Source organism: Corvus moneduloides, chromosome 6, assembly GCF_009650955.1.
Source record: "Corvus moneduloides isolate bCorMon1 chromosome 6, bCorMon1.pri, whole genome shotgun sequence".
Classification (NCBI taxonomy): Eukaryota; Metazoa; Chordata; class Aves; order Passeriformes; family Corvidae; genus Corvus; species Corvus moneduloides.
In genome coordinates this window covers 63,012,712-63,030,518 of record NC_045481.1, presented here as the reverse complement: position 1 = coordinate 63,030,518, position 17,807 = coordinate 63,012,712, and the positions used below count along the sequence as shown (strand labels likewise).

Below are 17,807 nucleotides of genomic sequence, written 5' to 3'. Positions count from 1 at the left end.
GTGCAGGACTCCTGGGAGGTGCTCAGCACTCCCAGGATGGGAAGTGGGAGAGGATTTAGGAGCTTGGCCCAAGCGAAATCCTAAAACCAAAGGAAACCCCGGAAGGCTGCAGGGAACAGGGGCTGGGAGCGGCCGATAAGAGCCCTCGTGGTGAGGCTTCCCATCCTCACTAATCCTGGGGCTCCTGGGAATCCGGGATCACGGCTGGAACTAACAGGGGGTGCTTTTTCCTTTCCAGAAGAGGAGATGCTTTGCTGAGGGATCACATGGATGTCAGGAGAGAGGGAAGCGAGGAGGAAGCAGCTTGAGCTCCCACTCGCTCCCAAGAGCATCTTCTGTTCTCACTTCCCAGGACAAACCCTTCTACCAGCCGAAGAATCCATAGGGACACCACTGTCCCACCCCAACTGCCCCTGGGGGCTCACTGCACAATCCCACTGCTCCAAAGGGGATCCCAGCTCCAGAGCTGACCCATGGACCGGGATCCACCCCAGGACCTGTTGGGGCAACGGAGCCTCGCCAGGATGGGCACGTTATTCCCTCAAGCAGCACATCTGTGTGCCAGGGGCTCATCCCAAAGGACACAGCCCGTGGCAACTAAACCTCGGCCTGGCAAGCGACCCACTGGAAAACAAGGGAGGGAAACAAAGCAATGAGGGGGGAAGAGGAGGAACCAACCACTCCACAAGGAAGAGCAGAGCGTGCCAAGAAAGCCAGAGCAGGGAAGAGAACACGGAGCAGAGGCAGGAACAACAATGGGATCAGGCTCCCAACACATCCCAGTTCAGCCACGAGCAACCGCATTTCATCCACCAGAGGCCAAATTCTCTTCCCAACCACTCTTCCACCCTGGTGGGAAGGAGAGCGATCCACAGCCATGCAGTGTCCAAAGGGGTCAAGGATCTGGAAAACTTCTGGGATCCATAGGCCAGAGCCACTGCCATGAGCCTGCTCCTGCTCCAAGGATGGTGAGGGACATTCCAAGGTCCTTGTTGGGGTCGTGGTGGGAATCTAACGCATGGCACAACACAATTCCCAGCTTGGCACCCATGGTGCGCACTGGAGGATGCACAACTGCCCCTGGATTGTGCCCCAGGGACAGGGATCTGTGCCATTCCAGAGCTGGACAAGGCTAGGATGGTATGGAGCCAGGCTGGGAGTGCTGGGATTGCTCAGCCTGGAGAAGGGAAAGCTCCAGGGAGACCTCAGAGCCGCTTCCAGTGCCGAAAGGGGCTCCAGGAGAGCTGGAGAAAGACTTTGGCAAAGGGCCTGGAGCGACAGGACAAGAGGGAATGGCTTCCCACTGCCAGAGGACACGGTTAGACGGGATGTTGGAAAGGAATTCCTCCCTGTGAGGGTGCCGAGGCCCCGGAACGGATTTCCCAGAGAAGCTGCGGCTGCCCCATCCCTGGCAGTGTCCAAGGCCAGGTCGGACGGGGCTTGGAGCAACCTGGGCTAGCGGAAGGTGTCCCTGCCCACGGCGGGGGGGCGGCACTGGATGATCCTTAAGCTCCCTTCCCACCCGCCCCATTCCACCTTTGGGGGATCCCGGGAGCGGGCTGGGAGCCCGGGATCGCGGTGCCCCCCCCCCGGCATCCCCCCGTTACCTTCAAAGAAGCGCTGCAGAGCCTCCGTCTCGTCCACCACCTCCATGGCTGGGCCATGCACGGGCCGGCCCCGGCTCAGTCCGTGCGGCTGCAGGGGGGCATCGCCCCGGCCCGGGGGGCCCCGCCGCGACCCCCGAGCCCCGTCCTAGCCCCGTCCTAGCCCCGTGCGAGCCCCGTGCGAGCCCCGCGGCCCCGCTCTCAGCGCCGGGCTCCCGGTGCCGGCGCCCAGCGCGGCCGCCCGATGCCCATCGGCGTCCGCCGAGCGCTGCCCCGGACCCGGGCTGCGGCGGCCACTCCTCCCTCTTTCCCCGTTTCCCTCCCTCTTTCCCTGTTTCCCTCCCTCTTTGCCTGCCCTTCCCCGCCCGCTGCTCCTCCTCCGGCCGGCACCGCGCTCGGGGCGCCTCCGCAAAGGGGGTTCGGCAGCGCCGGCGAGTCCCGAGGTTGCCGAAAGTCGCTAAAAAATCTGGTCACGAAGCGCTGAAAAGATGTCACAAGCCACCAAGAAACAGCCGCTAAAGCCCCCGAAAAAGAGCTGCTAAAGCTCCAAAACCTGCGTACAAATCACAAATAAAAAAAACCAAAACAACCAACTCCCCCAAAAAACCCTCACAAAACCAACAACCCCCGCCCCGCCCCCCCAAAAAAACCAACCCAGGCCCAAACGATCAAAATCTGTCCAGAAACCACTGAAAAAACCAGCCACAAAGCACCAAAATCTGTCCACAAAGCACCCAAACCCCTCACAAAGCACCAAAATTTGTGCATGAAACACCCAAACCCCTCACAGAGCACCAAAATTTGCGCACAAAGCAGCAAACTCCCCTCACAAAGCACTGAAATTTGTCCACAAAGCACCCAAACCCCTCACAAAGCACCAAAATTTCTGCACAAAGCAAAGTCATAAGGCACCAAAAAATCAGCCAAAAATCCAGCCACAAAACACTGGAAAAACCAGCCACAAAGCACTAAAAAATGAGCCACAAGCCACCAAAAATCCAGCCAAATTCTGTCCAGAAATCACCAAAAAACAGCTACAGAGCACTAAAAAACGGCCACAAGCCACCGAAAGTCACAAACTGCCAGAATTCATCCAGAAACCACCAAAAAAAGACACAAAGCACCGAAACTCCTCACAAAGCACCAAACTTCCTCTCACAAAACACCCAAATCTGTCCCAAAGCAGTCACGAGGCACCAAAAAAATTCCACAAGCCACTAAAAAACTCAGCCCCAAACGACCAAAATCTGTCCAGAAATCACCAAAAAATAGCCACAAAGTACCAAAGTCTGTCCACAGAGCACCAAAAACACTCCCAAAGCACCAAAATTTGTCCCCAAAGCACCAGAACCCCTCACAAAGCACCGAACTCCCCTCACAAAACACTAAAATCTGTGCACAAAACACCCAAATCTGCCCCAAAGCAAAGCCATGAGGCACCAGAAAAGGCAGCCATAAGCCACCAAAATTTGTCCAGAAACCACTGAAAAACACCCACAAAGCATCAAAATCTGTCCCTAAAGTCACAAGGCACCAAAAAAACCCCGAAACCCATCAAAAATCCAGCCATAAACTACCAAAATCCATCCCAGAAAGCACAAAACCCCACGAAGTACCAAAACCCAGACACAAACCACCAAACCCGCCACAAATTACAAAAATGCAGCCACAAACCAGTAAATCTGTTCATAAAACCAGCCCTGAGGCACAAGATCCAGCCACAAACCACCAGAATCCTCCCAGAAATTCCAAAAGCAGCCACAAATCGCCGGAATCCAGATTTTAAAAAAAGCCACAAATCGCTGAAATCCAGGCACCAATTACAAAACCAGGAAATCCCCAAAATCCAGCCTCATGTTCCAGCCACAGATCACAAAACCAACTGCAAATCACCGGAATCCAGCTACAAATCACCCCAGGACAGCCCCAAATCACAAAGCCCACCTGCAAATCACTAAAATCCAGCCACAATCAAGAGCCAGCCCCAAATTACCACAAATCAGCTGCAACTCTGCAAAATCAGCCCCAAAACACCCAAGTCCAGTCACAAATCACCCTAAACTGGCTCCAAACACCAAATCCAGCTCTAAATCACCAAAATCCAGCCATAAACCATGAAAATTCAGTCACAAATCACCCTAAACTGGCTCCAAACACCAAATCCAGCTCTAAATCACCAAAATCCAGCCATAAACCATGAAAATTCAGCCTCAAATCACCCTAAACCAGCCCCAAATCATCATAAAACAGCCTGAAATACCAAATTCAGCGTTAAATCACCAAAATCCAGCTGCAAATCACCCTAAACCAGCCCCAAATCACCCTAAACCAGCCCTGAACAACAAATCCAGCTGCATATCACCCAAATCCAGCTGTAAATCATCCTAAACCAGCCCCAAACACTAAATCCAGCCATAAATCACCAAAATCCAGCTGCAAATCACCAAAATCCAGTTGCAAATCACCCTAAACCAGCCCTGAACACGAAATCCAGCCCTAAATCATCAAAAATTAGCCCTCAAATCACCCTAAACCTGCCCCAAACACTAATTTCCAGCCCTAAATCATCCAAACCCAGCCCCGGCTCAGCCCCAAATCCCCCTAATCCAGCCCCAACTCAGCCCCAAACACCAAATCCAGCCCTAAATCATCAAAAATTAGCCCTCAAATCACCACTAAATCAGCTCCAAACACCAAATCCAGCTGCAAATCACCAAATCCAGCCCCAACTCAGCCCCAAACACCAAATCCATCTGAAAATCCCCCTAATCCAGCCCCAAACACCAATTCCAGCCCTAAATCCTCAAAAATTAACCCTCAAATCACCCGAAACCAGCCCCAAACACCAAATCTATCTGAAAATCCCCCTAATCCAGCCCCAAACACCAAATCCAGCTCCAAATCATCAAAAATTAACCCTCAAATCACCCGAAACCAGCCCCAAACACTAATTTCCAGCCCTAAATCATCCAAATCCAGCTGCAAATCACCAACTCCAGCCCCAACTCAGCCCCAAACACCAAATCCAGCCCTAAATCCACAAAAATTAGCCCTCAAATCACCACTAAATCAGCTCCAAACACCAAATCCATCTGAAAATCCCCCTAATCCCGCCCCAAACACCAAATCCAGCTCCAAATCATCAAAAATTAACCCTCAAATCACCCGAAACCAGTTTAAACACTAATTTCCAGCCCTAAATCATCCAAATCCAGCTGCAAATCACCAACTCCAGCCCCAACTCAGGCCCAAATACCAAATCCAGCCCTAAATCCACAAAAAATAGCCCTCAAATCACCCCTAAACCTGCCCCAAACACCAAATCCAGCCCTAAATCATCAAAAATTAGCCCTCAAATCACCCCAAACCAGCCCCAAACACTAATTTCCAGCCCTAAATCATCCAAATCCAGCCCCAAATCCCCCTAATCCAGCCCCAACTCAGCCCCAAACACCAAATCCAGCTCTAAATCATCAAAAATTAGCCCTCGAATCACCCCAAACCAGCCCCAAATACTAATTTCCAGCCCTAAATCATCCAAATCCAGCCCCAAATCCCCCTAATCCAGCCCCAAATCCCCCTAATCCAGCCCCATGTCAGCCCCAAACACCAAATCCAGCCCTAAATCCACAAAAATTAGCCCTCAAATCACCCAAAACCAGCCCCAAACACCAAATCCAGCCCTAAATCATCCAAACCCAGCCCCGGCTCAGCCCCAAATCCCACCCCAGACCCCAACCCCTGCCCCCTCAGGGCAAGGCCCAGCTGTGGTTTGCTCTCCCCAGATGTTCCCACAATCCCCAATAACACCCAGCTCCCCCTCCCCGCTCCCACCCACCCCATAATGACTCCAATCAAATAAAGAAGGGCCCGCCGGGAATAATGTCCATGAAGTTCCGAGTTCTCGGAGCGCCGGGGCCCTGCCAGCCCCAAACTGTGGGGCCTTTCTGCTGCGGGCCAGCCAGGGCACAATGAGGGATTGTCCGGCCCCACATCCCAATTGAGAAGGGCAGATTCTCCGGGATATATAAATATATTTATCCCGCTCCCACAGCTGTGCAGTGACCAATTCTTCTCGCGGCAGAGGAGGGGGATTGAGGATTGGGGACAGTAATGGGTCTATTATTTCGGGGTGGAGAGAACGAGCCCTTTTTTCTCCTCTCTCTCCACATTAAGACAATTGTTATTCCCTGCTCCTCTTGTTCCTGCTCTCAGCACCCCGTTTCGGGCACAAGCTGCGTGGGAAGGAAGGGAAATTAGAGAAAAATGGATTTTTCCCGGGAAGCCCAGCGCCAGCCCGGCCTAAACCCTGTTAGATGTTGGTCCGTAATATTTTAATTAAATAAAGATTAAACCCAGCACTAAAGTCAGGATTGGACTGGATGATCCTTGAGGGTCCTTTCCAGCTCAGGATATTCCATGATTCTAGGATTTAGAATCCTAGAATGCATGATTCTGTCATTTAGAATCCTGGAATCCACAGAACCATATCCCATGGTTTTATGGATTCCTAAAATCATCATTTGATTTGTAGAACCACATTCCATGATTCTGTGGTCTAGAATCCCAGAATGCTTTGGTCTGGGAGGGACCTTAAAGCTCATCCATGGAATTACTCAGCTGGGAATAGCCCCAGGCAGTGAGATCCTGCTTTACAACTCCCTCGCTCTGCAGGACACTGGGAAAATCCCAGCTGGGACTCACCTGCCTTGGAGAAAGATCCCAGCATCCAAAGGGCAGATTTCCACATGATCCTGGCTCAAGTATCCAAAATATTGAATATTTGGGATATACCCTTGACTGAGAGCTTTCATCCTCCTCTTCTCTCCCTGTCATTCCCATCCCCTCTCAAAAATTCCCTTGTAAACAGCTTTGTTTGCACTAAAATCCTTCTTTGTATACGGTGGGATGACTTTAACTTGGGATAACCCAAGGCATCCAGCTCCTTAATTTCCTTCTCCACTGAAGGACAGATTCCTAGAACTGATCTCGAGGGACAGGGATCATGGAATCCTGGAATGGTTTGGGTGGGAAGGGACCTTAAAGCCCATCCAGTTCCACCAGCACTTCCACAAGTTCCTGCCTGTGATGGCGTTGGACCATAAAGCTGGGTCCAAGGAGGATCAAAAGATTTGGGAAAGGACCCCGAGTCCAGATTTGGAACCCTCTGGATGGACCATGTCGGCCTTGGCCTAGGATTCCCCATCCTAAGGTGTAAAATCCTGTGGAGCAACTCATTTACAGTAAAAATATGATGCTTCCCTCCTTTCCTTAGGGACAATGTCAACATTCCCACATCCCAGCCTTCCCATAGGACAGCTCCCAAGTGTCACACACCCCTTACCAGACAGGAAAATCCCTTTGGGAACGACTCATTAAGGATTCAAACCCTCAGATTTGAGAGTTCTGCCCTCACCCCGTGGCTGCCATTCCCAGAACACCCTCCTTTGGATATACCCCCAGGAATCTTTGTTCCCTCCCATCTTTCCTCCTTCCCTGGTGCCCAAATTGAGGTGTGGATGATCTGTGTCCTCCTCACCTGAGTTTTCCTCCTGCCTCCCAGTCCTGCTCAGCTCCCACTCCCAAGGAATGCTGCTCTTCCCCTTCCCAGACCTGATTAAAGGGAAAAGACCCACTAGAAAAACACAGCAAGGGATGGAGCCAACCTCATCCACATGGGATGGTCCAGCTCCCTTCCTGCAATGAGCCAAGAATCCAGCACTTCAGGGATGGACTTGTGTGATCCCCAGGGGATCCTAGGGAGCTCTGAATCCCAAAAATTCAAAGGTATAGCTTTGATCCATATGGAGGCAGCTCGAGCAGATCCAAACCCAGTCCCTCATTGGTTTTCCTTTCTCCTGCCCTCCACATTTCCCACATTTCCGCCGCTTCCCAATCCCCTCTGGGTCATGCTCCCTGCAAACCCTGCTCTCCCTATCCCACATGGCTCACTGGGAGCACGAGCCAGGAAGGGCTGGAGGGATATTGCTCGGGATATTACTCATGGAAGGTGCGGCCGGGGCTCCCTCCGGCGCCGAATTTCAAAGTCCAGTTTCTAACAAAACAATAATTCATGAATTTCCCCTCCCTCACCCTATCCCTCCCCACATCCCAACCTCCAGCTGGGATTCCCAGGCACGGCTGGAAGGATTTGGAATCTATTTTTAGCCTTTTTCCACCAGCTCCGAGCATGGACACCTCAGTCTCCGGGAGGGCGTCGGAATCATCGATCTGGCTCACGTGAGGCTCAGCCAAGCAGGGATCATGGATCCAGAGATATCCAATGGATAGAAGACTTATTCCTCCTGGTGGGACCAGGTCCCAGAGAAGCTGCTGTGTCGCTGTTGGAAATGCTGGAATACTTGGAATCTCCTACTCACACACCACCCCAATCCCAGATGGTTTGGGTGGGAAGGGACCCCAAAGCTCATCCCATTCCACCCCCTGCCATGGGCAGGGACACCTTCCACTATCCCAGGTTGCTCCAAGCTTTTTCCAACGTGGACTTGACACCACCAGGGATGGGACAGCCAGAGCTTCCCTGGGAAGTCCTTTCCAACCCCGCTGGAGGCGGAAGCAGAGCTCCCTCCGTTATCTCCTCCTGGCAGGAGCCCCGCACGGATCAATCCCTTCCTGGTTATCCATTAACTCCAAAGGGCTCGTTCCCGAGACGGAGAGAACACCTCCATTGATTTAGGAAGGAATAAAGGACCATCCTCAGGGAGGAACACACGTCCTGGGAGACCTCAGCATCCCAGGAGACCTCGGGAGCTGGAAGCGCAAAGGATCCACCCAGGCCTGGAGCGGGGAAGTGTCACCCACCCACTCCCGACAAGGACATCCAAGCTCCATGGAAAACCCCTGTCCACTCTGCCAGGACAAACAAGGCCACAAGGGCTGGATGTGCTTCCCAAGGAAGTTCTGTGGTGGGAAGGATGAATAGAGACTGCTGGAAAATCCAAGGAGAGATTGCTGGAAGAGGCCAGGAATTACATCTGCACCATCACCCTCAGATCACCATTTCCTTTCCCTCTTTTCCAATGGAAATACCACCTGGAATCCTTGGGAAAACCCTGTGCCATACTGGTTTCCATTGAATTAATTAACTATTAGATCTCAGCTTTAAGTTATTAAATATTCCCATTATTTCCCCTCCTTTTCTTTGCTTGCTCGGGAACGCTTCAAAAATCGTTGGAAGGTTTGGGGTTTTTTTCTGTAGTTCCGGATGTTTTGTCAATGGATTGGAAACAGCTTTTCTCAATAAGCTGGAATTTTTTTCCTAAGGCCACCAACACACCCAGCAGCCGGAGAATCTCCTTGGAAAACACGACTACATCCCTAAGGAAGGCTTTTAATAGGTTTTATAGCAGCATCCCCCATTCCTGCTGTGTCCACATCCATATATTTTCATCCTTAAAAACGGAATTAAAGCAGCCTCTCCTAAACATGGATTATTCTGTGTTTATCCTAGGATAGCAGCCAGAGTTGGATGCTTTCCTTCCCCCGGAGAGGAAGGGTTTCCAGAAGAGCCAATATCCTTTTATGAGGCTGATACAGCTCCGGGTAGGAAAAAAAAATCCCACAAAACCATCCCGAAACATCAGGCACTTCAACATTCCAGCACTTTTTATAGGCATTTTTATAGGAACTCAGTAGTTCAGCCACCTTTGAGCTCTTAATTCCCTGATAGTCCCTTCAGGAGCAGCCATAAAAACAATTCCATGCAGCCATTAATAGGATTACATGCTTCCAGGCATTCCTTTCCCTGCCTGGATTTCTCCTGGCTGGTCAGCGAGCTCCAGTACTTCTCCTGCCCTTATTCCTTGACCCTGTAAGCCATAAATTCAGCTCTTCCCTTTTCCAGAGTATGAATTATGTGGAATTATTCAGCTGGGAACAGCTCTCAGGCAGTGACACCCTGCTTTACAGCTCCAGAGCCGTGTCCTGAGGGACACTGGGAAAATCCCACTTTGGACTCACCCGGCTCACAGAAGGATCCCAGCACCTTGATGTTCATCCAAAGGGGAGATCTCCACACTGTTCAGGCTGGACTATCCAATAGATTGACTATTTGGGATATATCCTTGTCTGAGAGCACTCACACTCCTCTTCTATCCCTGTTATTCCCATCCCCTCCCAAAAAATTCCTTGTTTGCACTAAAATCCTTCTTTTTATAGGACAGGCTGAACTTAACTTGGAATAACTCAAAGCATCCAGTTCCTTCCTTAATTTCCTTCTCCACTGAAGGAGAGATTCCCAGAACTGACCTCGAGAGACAGGGATTATGGAATCCTGGAATGGTTTGGGTGGGAAGGGACCTTAAAGATCCAGTTCCATCCTTGCCATGGGCAGGGACGCCTTCCACTACTTCCAGGACAACTTCCGGCTTGCTCCAACCTGCCTGCGGGATGGCAAATCCACAACCTCTGGATGTTCCCCCAAGTGTTTTCCCACTCCAAAGGCTGGAATCCAGAGCAGAGAGAGCTGGAGAAGAGACAACCAACTGCCAGCGATTCCCTGGACCCTTCCCGAGAGCTGCATACCAAATTCCTGGTGTCCTTCCCACCTCTCCCACTCACTCACTCACCACCCTTTAAGGCAGAAACCTCAGGCAAATCCCAACCATCCGTGTCCAGGACATCCTTGGGAACAGTCACATACTCCAGCCATGCTTCCAACATCCATTTTATACAGAGTGCCATTGAATATACAGAAAATTTATATACATCCATGTTTCTGGAATTGGGTTATAATTCATCCGGATCTTTCTTTACAGCGGGATTAGTTCGGATCTTTCGTACAGAGGTACAAAAAAAGTCACATGGAGAATGAAGGGCACATGAGGAGTGCTTGAGTTTCCTTGGAATCTTCATGCTGGGGCAGCTCGGAGCAGGGATTCAGAGGGCAGCATTCCCGGGATGAGCATGGGGATGCAAGATGCTGGGCTGTTTTCCCTCCCACTTGCATATCCGAGTGCTCCAAAAGCCCTGCCAGAGGCAGCGGGAGCGGCTCAGAGCTCCCTGGAAGGGCTGGTTCTCCCAAAAATGCCAAAGGCTTCAGCTCTAAGGAGGCAATTACGATCCAGCAGGAAATTAATCCGGAGGTATCCTGCTCTGAGCTGCCCCAGCACGGGATGGGACACAGGTGACAGGCAGGAAGGCCTTTTCCAGAGAGGCAGAGCCAAAGGAAAGGGGCTCGCAGGGCACAACATTCCAGACAGGGAGGCAGAGCCCATCCCCAAATTCCCTGTGCCATTAGGAATTCCGCTTAGCGCCAGGACAGGAGCTCGAGAGTATTCCCTGGACTTGTGGAGGGAAAGGTGGGAAGCTGGAGCTGCAGGGTGAGGCCACTTCGGCACCAGCGAGCGCTGGGGACATCCCGGGAAAGGAGTTAGGACCCAAGGAGTGTGGCAGTGTCCTAGGAAAAACCCCCTGCCGGGATCCCTTTGCACACAGACTTCCCAAAATTGGATATCCCGGCAGGACAGGCCCGTGCCAGCCCTGCCTGGGACTTCCGACTCTGAGCCATCGGAACTGCACAAAGCCTGGGGTGGGAAGCAGGGGAGTGGAATCCCAAGAAAAACCAACGTCAAGGCTTGTTCCTGTGCTGCAAGGATTTTCAGGAATCAAGAGGTGGAGACAGGGAGAGCTTCCCTTCATCCCACAGGTGTGCTGGGAAGGTGGGAATGTCAGGGCATGGAGCAAGGCGTCACACAGTGATGTCAGGAAAGCAGGAAAAATTCCCAGGGAGCTTACCTTTGGAAGGGGCTGCTCAGGAGCCAGGGAGAAACACGGTGTGGGTTGGAGGAAATCGCCTGCCTCAGGCCAGGATTTGCTTTTGGCACTTGGATACGACCTCAGGCAGCAGGGAAAAGTGGGAAGATGCAGGAAAGTCCTGGCTGAGGCAGAACGGGACAGCTCGGGAGCAAGGACAGCTCCTACCAGACCTTGGCCACACTTCTGTACTCCCAGAAAAGTGGGAAAGGAAGGTGGGAGATGTCTGATCCCAGAAATCTGGGACCTGAAGCCAGGGAGAACAAAGGCACAAGAGGTATGAACTCAAAAAACATGGAAAAAACAATGGGAGTGGAGACAGCAAAGCGCTCGGAGGCTGATGATGATTCCCTACGACAAAGCAAGGAATTGCCCCAATCCTTGGATGTTTGGAATTTCCAGCCCTTAAGCAGCTCCTCGGAGCTGGAAGAAGGGGAAGGACATCAGTGACTGCTGATCAGCCCCCTTCCCATCCCTCTCTCCATCCATAACTCCACCGTGGATCTGAATGGCGAGCAAAGGACTCCCAGACCAAATCCCAGCTACCAGCTGCAACATTCCCTCCTCTCCTCCTTCCCACGGCTGCCAAGGATGGGCAGTGTTTGCCTCCAGCAGGATCCACGGAGCATCGCCTCCTCCACGCAGGAGCCATGAGAGGGAGCTTTGGCACCAGAAATGAGGCTCTTCCTGAAATCCAGCGCCTCTTCCCAAAAGTCAGCGCTGCACAGGCTTGTTTGGGAACAAAGCAACGAGCCCAATTCCAGGCAGTGCTTTCCAGCTGCTTCCTTCAGAGGAATTTCTCAGCAGAGCAATCCATGCGGAGCCACCGCTGGAATTCCAACCCTCCCTTTCCTGCAGCACTGTAACGCTGCAAGCAGGGAATCACAGAATTCCAGAATCGTTTGGAAACTCGTCCAGTTCCCACCCGCTGCCATGGGCAGGGACACCTTTCCCTAGCCCTGGTTGTTCCAAGCCTTATCCAACCTGGCCTGGAATATTTCCAGGGATGGGGAGTCCACACCTCCCTAGGCAACGTTTGGATGTTCCTCAAAGGCTGCAGTTACAACCACCATCCCACAACCCGTGGGAATGAAATATTCCTGCTCCCATCCTGCAAAGCCAGGATGTCCTACTGCCAAGGGAAGAATATCCCAGAATGGATAAGGATAAAGCCAGCATCGAGGGGAGCTCCAACCCAGCAATTCCCAAGGCAAACACAGCTGCCCATGGAAATTCAACGGAGGTTCTTGGATACAGCCCCAGAACACAAATCCAAACACACCCATTCCAGCGACAATTAATCCCACCTAATTCCCGTTGCCAGGAGTAATCCTGATTATTCCTATGTCCCAATTTGTAAATGAAAGCTGTGTGGGCGATTCCATGGAAATAAATATTATCTGCCTGCAGGGAAAGAGCAGCAAAAGCTGGGAAAACATCAAAGTGCATGGAGAATGTGTTAGATACTGATCCTGGATCCCCACGCTTGGAGCTTTTCCTCCCTCTTATGTGCCCTTGGAAACAGATTTCCCACTTAAATCCTGCTTGGGACCATCAGCTATTCCTGGGATCTAACATCCTAAAAGAGCAGAACTGGGAATCACTGGAATTCTATATCCACACTCCCCACCAGCTGTGCCATCCCAGCCCTCTGCAGACACCAAAGTACCTCCTACAAATCCTGTTTGCTTTGGAAAAAAGGTCCTAAAAAGTTCCAAGAATCCCATTTAACTGCTTTGGATCATCGTGAGATGGTGGGGAATAGTTTCCCCATGTTTCCTATGTGCTACCAAGGATGTGGGATGAGCCACCAGCACCCGAGAGAAGGGAGGGATGAGGTGGCTCCTGAAACAGGTGAGAGGAACAGGAAGCAAAGAAAAGAGGAAAGTTTTAGGAGGAAATGAATATTCCAAATGGAGAAGGCAGTCCCAAAGGAGAAGGAATACTGATAAATATTGGAAAAGGGCCGGTATATCCCCAGCACTGCAGGATCCTTCCCAAATTTTTGGCACTGCTGCAACGAAAGCAACAATAAAATCAATTTACTGGTGCAGAAGAGCCTCAGCTCCATTCCTCTGCCAAGAAACTCTTGGAAAAGTTTGTGTTGGAAAGGACCTTTAAAGGTCACTCAGTCCAAGGAGGAAGGATCAGAATGGATTTTAAGGATGAGGCATGGAATGGGTGACTCTGGGATCTGGGGTGTCAGGCACTTCCAGCGCTGCCTCTGCACAGAGTGGAACATCCTGTTGGAATATTGTGGGAATACCCGAAGATTAGAAGGCACAAAGCTGAAGAGGAAGAAGCAGAAGCCAAGAGATTCAGAAAACTGGAGATGCTTCGTATTCCCAAAGGCAGAGCAGGAAGAGAAAGTAGGAAGTGTGTACAGTACAGAAGAAGGAGGTAGCTGCAGCTTTAGCATTTATTTCAGCATTCCAAGGTGTGTTTTTCCAGGAGGAAATGGGAGATCAGCCTTTCCGAATGCCCAGATAGCGAAGGAGTGATGGGAATGGAGACACGGAATGCTAGGGGATCGAGACACAGTGATGGGGATCAAGACACGGAGACATTTAAAGCAGAAATCGTTCCAAGAACATGGATTTCATTTGGGAGGACTGGATCAGATCTGTTTGTCAACAAACACCAGGAATTATCTGTGACAGGATACAATGAGAGGGGCTCTTTTGTGCCTTTACTCCTTGACCTGTGGCAAGCCCAGCTCCCAGGAATTAGGTATTTCCAGGCTTTTCCAAAGTCCAGTAACCACAGAGCAAAAAAACCACGGCATTCCAGGCTGCCTCCTGCCAGGGCAAGGGAAGGCCATTCCCATGGGATACAGTTCCAATGGCACAGAGAAGGAAACAGTCACCCAAGGATTGAGTCTTCCAGGACACGGCGGAGGAACGTCAGGGAAGGGACTTTCTAGTGCAACATTTGAGCCATGGAACATCAGCAGGTTCCTACTGGAATCATTTTAGGAGGGAGATATCCCACTTTTCCTCACCTGGAGGCACCTCCCACCAGTAGTTCCATCTAATCCCCGGTTATCCATGTCGCTCCCAGGGACAGAGATGATCCTTTTCCTTAGTGTTTTAAAGTGCTTTGCAAATCCCAAGGTCTGCCTTAGTGCTAAGGGTTAATTCCCGCCGGGAATAAGGGCAGGAATGGGCTCCTTATCCCGACTCCTGGGCCAGGAGGAGAGCTAGCCCGCTAGCCCCAGCCTCCCTGCCCCTCAGCTCCCCTTTTCCCCTCAAAGCTTTCCGGATTTGTGTGCGTATTCCTGAAAAATCACCTTGGTAGTGTTTCCTGAGTGCAGGAATTCCTCCTTACCCTGTGCTGTACTCCCGGACCACCTGCTCCCTGCTCCTCTTTTAAGGACCTACAAAAACAAAAGGAACTTCTGGTTGCTCAGAATAAAAGGAGTTTTCCTTCTCCAAATCCCTCTGAATCCAGAGGGGCTTCCTCCCTCTCATTCCACTCAGGGAAAGGTCACCTTTGGAACCTTAAACCACAGGGATAATGTTTTCCTGCCCGCTTGAAGCACTTCTGAAGGCTCTGTAACGGGTAAGGAGCAGGGGCTGGAGCATCCCACGCTGGATGGAGTGGGACATCAGCACTTGGACACAGAATCCCGTGGAATTCCGTGCGCCCAGGGTTATTTACATCAATGCACACTGGTTATAAAGTGCTCCTTGATGGCATCGGATCCCACTGGCTCCTGGGAAGCACAGCCCTGACCCATCCCGGGGCTTCTGGAGCCCCTGTGGAGAACAGGAACCCCGGGATTTGCCAGGAGCTGAGCTCCCGGGAAGCACAGTGTCCTCCCACAATGGAAATAGTGCCAGTAAGGAGAGGGAAAGGGAGCAACCACAGGATTCTACGGAAGTTAAACCAGGAATTTCTTTTCCAGGGAGGGAGGACGGAACTCCGGGGAGAGCCATCGGTAACCGCTGAGCTCTGAAGGGGAGTTGGGTCAATTCAAGGCCTTTTCCAGGTCCCAAGAATGTGTCATTTCCTAGGATAGGTAGTTTTCCTCCTGCTCCCATCATTGGAAAACCTGCCTGGAGAGGTGGAGCAGGCTCCTCCGGGCCCGGAGGCTCAGGTAGTTTTCCTAACAACTTGCTCAAGCTTTCCTACACGGAATTGTGCAGGTGGAGAGAGGGTGGAAGAGGGGAGCAGGCGGTTACCCCCAAATCCAAGCCACTTGGGAAGCAGGGGGCTTGGAATCCTGCCTGCCCATCCTCTCTTGCCTCAGTTCCCAGAGGGAACAGCACGGGAAGGAGAGGATGACTGTGGATTTTCCTTCGGGAAAGCCTCCCTATTTCCTTAATAAATACCTTCCAACCAGCTCAGCAGCTCTGTAAACATACAAGAGATTGCAACACTGGGAAAAAGTCCATCTTTTCCCTGAATTCCCAACGACAGAGGCTGGCACTGATCCGTGGATGCTGCATATGGGTGGTGTGAGGACCCACAGGGATCCAGGAGAGACTCCCAGACTCCGCAGGGGCCTGGAAAACAACGCTGGGTGCATTTTGCAGTTGATCCATCCACATCCATGCAGCTCCGAGATGATTCCTGGCAGTCCCACGGGAATGTCGCTGGCTCGGAGGGGTCCAGGGAACCAAGGAGCGATGGGGGGTGATATCCAGGAGAACTTTCTGCCAAAGGAGGGACGTGGCAGAGGGATTGGGCTCTTGGGAACAGCGTTCTTCCCTCTCAGGAGTACTCAGGGGAGAGAAACCGTGGTGCCAGCCCCATTCCTGCTGCGCCTGGCCGGGAAGAGGGGACTGGATTTGGGGGGAATACAGCCCCAATGGCTTTAAAACAGGAGTGTCCTACAAAAGCAATCCCCATGGAAGTGTGCCGAATTGGATCTTGGGCCGGATCCGTGGTAGTGCAACAGGGCCCAAAGTCTCAATCCGCTCATTTCCCAAACCACCGGCTCGGTCCTGAGGGGAGGGATCTGGCCCGGCCCCCTCCTGCTTCCATCTATCCAGGTATCTCACTCCCAAACTCAGCAGGTGCCCCGGGGCAAGGAATCTGCCTCTGGAATGAGACAGGCTGAGGTAGGGAACTTTAGTGCCTCAGACCCTCTCAGGCCCCGTGGGGCAAAGCTTCTCCCAGCCACAAGCATGCGATTCCAGCACAATCCATCCTCCAGACACCACCACTGTGTCACCCCAGAAGGGATTTTTCCAGCTGTCTCCTCTGATCCCAACTGCCCAATGACGGCCTCCTCCATGGATTATCCCACTGGGATCACTCCACCCCTTTCCCCTGCACTAAAGGGCCGAAATCATGAGGTCGTCCTGCTTGGCAGGGCTGGTTACGTGTCCGGAGGGGGTGGAAGTCCGGATTTTGTCCGTGGCCAGGCATTCCTGGCTGCTCACACCCGTGGGAGTGATATCCATGAGTTCTCCGGATGAACTAAGGGGGAAAGAGGGCGACACGGAGATTCCCGACGAAGGATCCGTCGAGCCCGCAAACAACCTCGGGGGCTTTGGGACTAAGTTGGGCTCGTACTGCGCCCTCAGCAGGATCTCCTGGTCGCTGACGGATTTGGGAATCTCCGCAAAGTCGCTGGAGCTGTCCGACACCATCATGCAGTAAATGTCCTGGAAGGAGCTGCTTTTGCTGTCCAGGTTGAAGAGGCTGTCGATGAACTCGGCGAATTCCAGCACCTGGGGGCTGGGAACGTCGGCCAGGCGGCCGTTGTGGAGCGCCGGCTCTTCCCGAGGGGACAAGGATGCGCGCTCCCCGTCGCTCCCGGTGCCCTCGGCACTGCAGCGGCGCTGGGGGGTGGTGCCGCCGCTGTTGAGGACGTTTTCCGGGGGCTGCGTCTCCTGGGAATGCTTGGAGAGGCTGTCGGCAGCCAGCAGCTCTGTCCGGGAGCTGAGGGAAGGGTTTTCCTCAGGGATAACAGGGTCTATATAAAAGCAGTGCGTCTCGTCCTTCTCCATGACCGCATGGAGGCTGGGGGAGCCCCGGATGCTCCGGAAACCGGAGGAGCGCCGGGAATCGAAGCTGTAGATGGATTCGTTGTCCGAGAGGCTCTCCATGGTGGCCAGAGGGGCGCGGCGGTCCTGGAGCTCCACGGAGAGACGTTCCTTAGTGTCCAGGAGAAGCAGCTCCACGGGGTCTTTCTGCACGGGAGAAAGCGGCTTCGTCTCGTAGAACCCCTCCAGGCTGATTTCTGAATGGGATTTGCTCCTGCAACGGGAAACAGAGAACGTGAGGCTGCAGAATTCCAGAACAGCCAGAGGATCCAAGAGTTCCTCACACAGCTCCTCCAACCAGAGGCATCCACAACTCCCGGGAATCTCTTCTCGCTCTGTCCTCCCAGCTGGAAATATCACAAATGGATTCTCCCTCTGCAAACTCTGATTGTTGCCCTTCTCCCTTTTTTCCTGGCTCAATAAATCCTTCTCT

The 17,807-nt window shown here is 52.3% G+C and overlaps 2 protein-coding genes across 5 annotated transcripts in view; both read right to left on the bottom strand.

Annotated features, from left to right (window-relative positions):
* Window positions 1-1,776, bottom strand: part of MYRF (myelin regulatory factor) — a 44,300-nt gene extending 42,524 nt beyond the window's left edge. The window contains exon 1 of the mRNA XM_032111754.1: window positions 1,608-1,776. Within this exon, the coding sequence (XP_031967645.1) occupies window positions 1,608-1,653 (46 nt within the window). The 5' untranslated portion in view covers window positions 1,654-1,776. The remainder of the gene's footprint in view (window positions 1-1,607) is intronic.
* An 8,498-nt stretch (window positions 1,777-10,274) lies between these two features.
* The window catches only part of DAGLA (diacylglycerol lipase alpha), a 57,033-nt gene continuing 49,500 nt past the window's right edge, over window positions 10,275-17,807 (bottom strand). For all 4 annotated transcript variants that reach the window (XM_032111763.1, XM_032111762.1, XM_032111761.1 and 1 more), the window contains one exon: window positions 10,275-17,588. In XM_032111763.1, the coding sequence (XP_031967654.1) occupies window positions 16,661-17,588 (928 nt within the window). In that variant the 3' untranslated portion in view covers window positions 10,275-16,660. The remainder of the gene's footprint in view (window positions 17,589-17,807) is intronic.